The sequence below is a fragment of the Saccoglossus kowalevskii genome, chromosome 2 (assembly GCF_978046115.1).
Source record: "Saccoglossus kowalevskii chromosome 2, keSacKowa6.1, whole genome shotgun sequence".
Lineage (NCBI taxonomy): Eukaryota > Metazoa > Hemichordata > Enteropneusta > Harrimaniidae > Saccoglossus > Saccoglossus kowalevskii.
The window spans coordinates 26,806,114-26,813,908 of record NC_140642.1 but is presented as its reverse complement, the minus strand read 5'-3'; the positions used below and the strand labels follow the sequence as shown (position 1 = coordinate 26,813,908).

Genomic DNA, 7,795 nt, shown 5'->3' with positions numbered 1-7,795 from the left:
CCTGGTAATTCTCATCGAGATAGCAGACGCTGAGCCAAACAACCAGCATAATGAGTCCAGTGCATTGTTGAAAAATAAGTATTCACTTTTATATCATAAACGAGTACAAGGTTCCGGGTACGAATCACACAACACCAGCTAACAAGCAATGGTCACTCCGGTTAGGAATCAGAGTGTATTATGTAAATTAGACGAGATCATTGAATTCGATTACTAAGAATTAAACTTGAATTAAAGTAAGTCAGAATGTTTTTTTGTTTTTTTTTGGTATTTTTAAAAAGCATGGTATATTTAACAGTTGTAGATTGAAATATACCCAAAGGCGCCATGCCCACATCGTCGTCACTGAATGTCAATGTTCAATATCAAAAAGATTTAATAACCTTCTTTGGTGGTGCCAACTAACACACAAAAACTATCATCTTTATTGTCTAAATGTAGTAAAATCACGTTCTGGTATATTGTGGTATCTTTTTCATCATTTTCAACGTGTTCGACTTGAAAGGGGACGTGGACATTTCAAAGAAAGTATAATGCCGTTACGTGGCTCACTGAAGATGAAAAACACGAACGTAGTCCAAATGACGTGCAAAGTCAATTTCACTTCTCTGCAAAGTGAGCTAACTTACTATTGTGCCTGTTTTATTTATTCTAACTTGTGACGCCGTGCAGTTGGGAAAATGAAATAGTTTTCTTTGATGATTATAGTGTGATCGTGCTAGTAGCTTTTAAAAAGTCATTAATCTAGCCTCTGGATTGAAAAAAACAAGTTCTCAGGTTTGTCCGCCAACGCACAATGTCGGAGTGACGTATTTAATGAACAACGTACAATGCAACATGCAATGCATAATAAGTGAGCGTATGCAAATGTTTTGAAAAAAATATTGCGCCACCTCATATATATGTATAACGACAATTATCATTTAATGTTATTTATTTATTTATTTATTTATTTATTTATTTATTTATTTATTTATTTATTTATTTATTTATTTATTTATTTATTTATTTATTTATTCGAATTCTGGGTTAACAAGAAAATGTGAAAATTCGGAATTTTAAACGAAATCTGAACCGTTTGCCGTGTGTACGGCGTTGCTCTATCCTGTCTTCCCACTAACATAAGCCATAGCTCGCAACATTATTTCCGATATTCTCTCCAGTGAAGAAAAATACAGGAATAGGAACTCGAAATCCGGAGGCATTGTTAGTTGTGCTTTGTACAGCAAGAAGCGAATAGTGAGCGTGGGTGGTTCAGTAGTGTTGATCAAACATATTCCCTATTATTTACATTACCCAATACTTAGCGTACATTACAAAGTCATTGCCAAGAGAACGCAGTTTACATACGCCGTTTTAAATTACCATAAATATCGCGAGAATTTACTCTTGCGTACATAATGTTCGTTTCATTTCGCCGACAGGGAGAATTCAAAAAAAAAAAACTTCATTAAAAAGTAGTATATTTCGTCACGGTTGAAATGGATTAATGTCCTATTTATTATTACATTTAAAATAAGAGCCGCGTGCATCAAGTTGAACTCACAATGTACGCATTTCATTTTTAATGGAGGATTGAGATGGTCGCCATGGCGACCGTATACTATTGCAAGTGAACATCAGGTGCGTTTTAGAAAGGAACAGCTTGGTGTATGGGTGGTGGTTTTGGGGTGTGATTGGGAGAGGTAATAGGGGATCTGTTAATTTCACTCAACTAAGATATGTGACTAACGGACAACTTAGTAATGTCAAATAATTTTTGGCACGCGAATTGCGCGCTTACTATTCCCCCGTCATCCCCAGCATAACGTGATTCTCATCTCTCCATAGTATTATTAAAAGCCCAAGTGCAACTATTAAATTTTAAGAGAAGCGTTTTTATTAAAGCCGCAGAATAACTAACGTGGACATGACAATGGGATTCGTGCTAATCTCAATGATAAAAGAGGTCGTTACCTAAGCGGCAGCCTTTCTGAATACTTATATTCGGTCATTACTTCAATTCGTAAGTGATGTTCAATTTCAACGTCATTCTGACGATGGCATTATACGTACAAATACGGAATAATTTGCATACGTGCTAAGGAACCAATATCATCCTAAGCTCCCTTGAAGGAAATTAACAATATCCGTGTGTGCTAAAATCTATTTTCTTATTTTCTTTTGTTTCTCTTTTTATTTATGTGTATTGTGCACAGTTCGTTAAACTCTTATTCATTTTTTTTTAAATTTTGTATTTATTTATTTATTTATTTATTTATTTATTTATTTATTTATTTATTTATTTATTTATTTATTTATTTATTTATTTATTTATTTATTAAATAATTTATTTATTTATTTATTCTGTTGGTTTATTTTTTCTCAATTGTGCAATGTTAGTGGAATTCGTATGCGCTGTTTTTTTTTTTTTAAATAAATGTTTGCGGCATCGCTCCAAGAAAAAAGAATTGCGTGACTAGGCGAAATGTTATAGAAGTAACGATCTGGTTTTGATAATGAAAAAAACACCGCGGGGTTACAAATCCAAGTGCAAAAGGAATGTTGACAACAGTGACAGGCACGATCGATGCATATCAAAGGAAACGCACAAGTTACGCGGTACTGATGCATTATTGAACGGTTTTATGCAAATGTAACCTTGAATTTCAGCTCAATAACAAGTACGGGGTCAAGTTTATGAGCGTACGGTTGCATCACGGTTAACTGAACGCAGGTTATATACGTAAATTTTGGATTGTAAACAATACCCAACAAAATTATAGTTGATATGCAATCCTAGTTTAGGTTCCTATGGAGATTTCGATATATATTTTTTAAAACGTATACATTTCGATGTTTTAATTTATGTAATACATGTTATAAATAATGAGGTCACATTTAGGTAATGTGATCGCATACTATATATAAGGGCGTTATTCTTATTCGCATTGACAGTTGGCGTTGTCATGACGCAAAAAACGAGGCATAATGAACAATACGTACACTACTTGCAGTCAACAGTTGTTGTCGATGACTACAACGTACTGCAAATACATGGAGGGGTGTGGGGCACAACTACCAAGAGAGTAAAAAAATGTTTGAATAGTACTCAAAATAGCGGAATCAGTAAATTTGGCGCGGGAAGCCATGTAAGGAGGTGGACAAAGAAATGACCTCAACAAGGACACAACGCCATTACACTCGTGGATAATTAGTAAATTAGTGATGTGTTAGTTTAATTAACGGCGTCAATACCCGGGTTACAGTAAGACGGACAGCCATGGAACATCCAGCTTTCTCAAAGATCGGATACTGACGTGGAAATCGAATTACGAATTTGGCAATTTGATTTCGTGTTTCCAACGTCATTGTCAAACTCGCCTCATTTGCATATTTTATATTAGCAAGTTCAAGGAGGCCTCGCCTCCCTTTGTGCGTTAGCTCGTTTTCAACAAAAGAATGCCAGTCGATTTTACACCGGAACTGCGTAGATCTGTGGCTTCGTTGGTGAAGAGTTCAAAATAATATTGAGTTTGAAACTGACCATGGGGCTGACTCCATTAAAATATAACTGAACTTCAGATATGCGGTGTATTTGCACTTGGAGGTCATGGGATGTTTGCTTTCAGTACACGAACACACCTTGTGCGCGGCCCCTCTATCTTACTGAAAATTACTTATATAATTTGTGACAACGCAATGGTTTTAAAAGATGATTAGTCACAATTTACGATTAAGTTTCTCCGAGAGATAGTCGTAAATATAAGCGAGATGTAGAATTATAAATTTTCATTGATATTGAAGCGATCTGTTTTTGTTTCATTCATTGTTCTTGTGCAATAAATTACGGTTTAATTTCAACTAAACCCATACATTCGTGGCACAGTCGACAACAATGCATTTCGTGTTGGGCGATGAAATGTTATGATTATAACATATCATTTATTCATGAAACTAGGCCAAACTTTGAATATTTATGACGTTGACGTAAACCGTGAACTGACCTCGATGTCAACCCAAATGCGGCAACTTACGAGGCGTTACGCAATTATTATCGCCGTCCAATCGTCGCTCGGGACTGCCTCATTTCGTAAGCAGTCAATCACAGCGCCCGCCATCAGGATTGGTTCAAGTGTAGGCCATGGTCTAATGTATTCTTTCACCAGCTCGCTCGTGGCGTTTATACTGGCATTTGGGTTCAAGCCCAGGTCAGAATTTGTGACTAACAACCTTACGCTGGTTACGAAACGGTAAGTAATAGAAGAGTTTCTTTCTATCCACTGGTATCATCGTTTTCTCCTGTTTTCCCGGTGAGTTCGAACATGGGGTGGGCTGTGGGTGGTGTGTAGGAGTAGGTACGTAAATTACGAATGTGTTATGTGGTGGAAACTGCGGTGAAAATGCGATCGGGTCGGTCTTCGCAATATGGTGTAACGTTCACATACCTAGCAAGCAAGCGTAATTAACAATGTATTGAGAGCAAGGCCATGTAGAGGACATCACACCGGCCATGACCTATGTGAGATGATTACATTTTTACGTACTTGGTAGATTATTTACGTGGACTTGAATCGTACCTGTACGGCGCTGCTTTAGCAGCGCGACGATTCTCGCAACAGTGTGTCATACGTAGGTAATCGCTTTGGTCACATGTTGGTTTACTGTTTATGTTACAGGACCGTATCCCCACATGCAGTACGCACAGTGAAGTCATATAAAGGCCGAAAGTAGGCACGGTCAGTATTGTTGCTGTATTAATTGCTCCTCAATACAATAGATTGTGGTGTCACGTGATCAAGTTAAGTCGTATATAACAGAACAGAGGAGATAGCTAGCATTAATACAGTATTACACAATGGCAAGCGAAGTCACAACAACTGCAGCGCCGGTCATTCAAAGCGATTCCGTTGACGACGCCGTGGACTTAGTCGTCCCGAAAAAACGTATACGCCATTCAAGCGACATGCTGCCTGCCGAAGACCACTCCGAAGGCTCCGCTACGGATACTTCCGAGCCGAACTCGCCGCTTCCAACGAACGCAGTTGTGGATAAGTCACGTCATCACCGTGTGCATTCGGACTCGGAATCCGATGGGGAATCATCAAGCGGGTCGACAAGTGCGGGGAAACCACATGGAGTTCGACTTGTGCCGCAACTATCACAGTCGGCGTTGGAGCAACAGTTTATATTCCCGTCAACATCGTCGGCAGTTACGATGCCACTTCGGATGAATACGAATAGGATGATGCGCCCGTTCAAGGCCTACACCGCAAGTCGGGATCTCCTGTCCTACGCTGGGCTCGGGGCTGCGGGTCTCCATCAACACTCCGCTGCTTTCTCTCTCGGGATGCCCACGTTGTTTCCATTCGGTCATGGTATGCACCCATCATTGGCACCCCACTTGATGAATTTAGCGAATGAAGCCGCCAAAACTATTAATCCTAATCAACATTACCAATTGCAGATGCCACGAAAAAGGCCAGTTCCGTCATCAACGGTAACCACAGCATCGGCATCGGCATCGTCCGCGGCGTCGGCGTCGGCATCGTCAACTTCATCATCGCCTCGCAGTCAGATCAGTCCAGACGGCAGCGCGTCATCGCCACCGGGACGAAAACACATCCAAAGTGATAAAAGGGACAGTACAAAAAATGCCGCTATCTCGTCATTAAATTCTTCGTTGTCTCAAAAGCCGTCGTCATCATCACCTTCTTCGTCATCTTCGTCGTCGTCGTCTACTTCCGCTTTACTCCCGCCAAAGAAGAGACGTTCTTTACCGGATGAGCTGAAAGATGAGTCCTACTGGGAAAGAAGGAGGAAGAATAACGAAGCAGCGAAACGATCTCGGGATATCCGGAAAGCAAAGGAGGACGAAATCGCGATACGGGCCGCTTTGCTGGAACAGGAAAATATACGTCTGAGAGTTGAAGTTGCTTCGTTGAAGGAAGAAACTGCCAGACTTCGTTGTATACTGTATAATGGTTAGGGAAAACCTGCAACACTTATCTTTCATGTTTCGATTTCCTGTAATTTAGATAGTATACCTGACCAAAAATACCTCTATATATTAAGAAGATAAAACTATTTTATTTTGTAAATACGTATCTCAGGTTTGAAGTAAAAAAAATATATATATACTAAACATTCTCCTGGGGTACGGGAGGTTAAACTTAAAACAATAGGCAATTGTTATAATTATTGAACACAATGTAACCAATAACTTTTTGTTAACTGTGAAGGCGGTTGAATGTGTTTGATCCCACAATATAGCGTAGCAATACATTTTTTTGGGTTGTTTAATATTGTCGTGTAACAGTTGAGCATAGGTACGCATGTTCTAGACGATACACTACACAGCGTGTTCACGGAGTGCGCATACACGCAACATGATGATATATCACCGAGGAATTGCGTTTCGTTAATGCAATGAGATGTTCTAAAACTGTGCTTTGTATGGGAAGCTTAATGTTTGCGTGCATAACGTATGTCAACCTCCATTCACCCACATGGGAGAAATGTTATCGTCATGTTATCGTTATAGAGCCTAAATATGGCTAATAAATAAATAGTCATAATATTCAGGGGAAATTGTTTTCGTTACCACAGCAGGGTAAAAACTTCGATGTTCAATGTATATTTTGAGTTTGTTTTTTTTTTGGATGGTGCCTTATACTTACGCGTTGCCACCATGTTGAGAGTAAATATAAAATTCTAAATCCCCCCCCTAAATACCATTTGTCTTCATCCCTGTGGCTGATGGTCGTGGATGTTCTTAAAGCGGGTTTTAGTGGCCACATTTCTGTGTGCACAACTCAGTGTAGAATCTCTAAATATACACATTTTCAATGTTACGATGGAAACCGATTTTTTTCCAGAATAATTTATGTGTACGTCGAATCTTTTGTCAAGAGAGTTTTAAACAAAATTATTGTTAAGACCATCACACGAAGGTCATTTACTGTAAAGACAAGTAATCCTTTTGGCACGAATATAACTTGTTATTATTATTATACATATACTGGTTGGTCTCTTGTATGTGGATGTGTTTGCTATACCTTGTTCCGCACGCGTTGAAACACCACTGTCCATTCATGAATTTGACGTGTGTTCATGCTTAGTGGTCGCATTTTGTGTTGATTTACGACATTTACGACCTTGTATTGCCCGATCGATTACCCCCCTCCCCGTTTGCATGTTTTAAACCAACAAAAGCAGTAATGCACATTATAAAATCCGGATTTTAGTGTTTTCAAAATGCTATATTATAAATAGATATTGTGTATAATGCGATTTAATGGAAAAGAGTGTGGTTGTTTCCGTCCATATTTCGAACATGTATGAATTGTCCACAGAGCACAGACGTTTCCTGTTTGATAATAATAATAATAATACTATTTGAATGTATTGTAATAAGTTAATTCATTTTATTAACATCGAAATAGAGAGAAACGGTCACTAAAACTAATTCAATTGATGATGCATGTAACTAGTCTGGACTGTGTTATGTTTCGTTAACGTGACGTCATCTTCCACCACCTTGAAATAAACATAGCTCACAATAGACAGCCTGATAAGAAAGAGAATGGACGGATACGGTACATGTGTCCTCGTGAGAATTGTTAAATATATATTTAAATTAAATTTTAGTACAAAACGAGATATTTATTGCCTGACACACCGTGGTATACAGAAATATCCGCCAAAAATTACGTTATAATTATCTTGGAAGCAACTATGCAGTGACGACGATTTGTATTGAATTTGTGAAACAAGAGGGCGCTATAACTGAACTTGAACTTCCTTGTTACATGCC

General features: G+C 38.6%; 1 protein-coding gene across 1 annotated transcript; it reads left to right on the top strand.

Moving 5' to 3' along the window:
• The first annotated feature begins 4,168 nt into the window (after positions 1–4,168).
• Positions 4,169–6,996, top strand: LOC100378028 (uncharacterized). Its single transcript, XM_002736975.3, has 2 exons — positions 4,169–4,232; positions 4,659–6,996. The coding sequence occupies exon 2, from the start codon at positions 4,838–4,840 to the stop codon at positions 5,966–5,968; it is 1,131 nt and encodes a 376-aa protein (XP_002737021.1). The 5' UTR covers positions 4,169–4,232; positions 4,659–4,837; the 3' UTR covers positions 5,969–6,996.
• Positions 6,997–7,795: the final 799 nt, after the last annotated feature.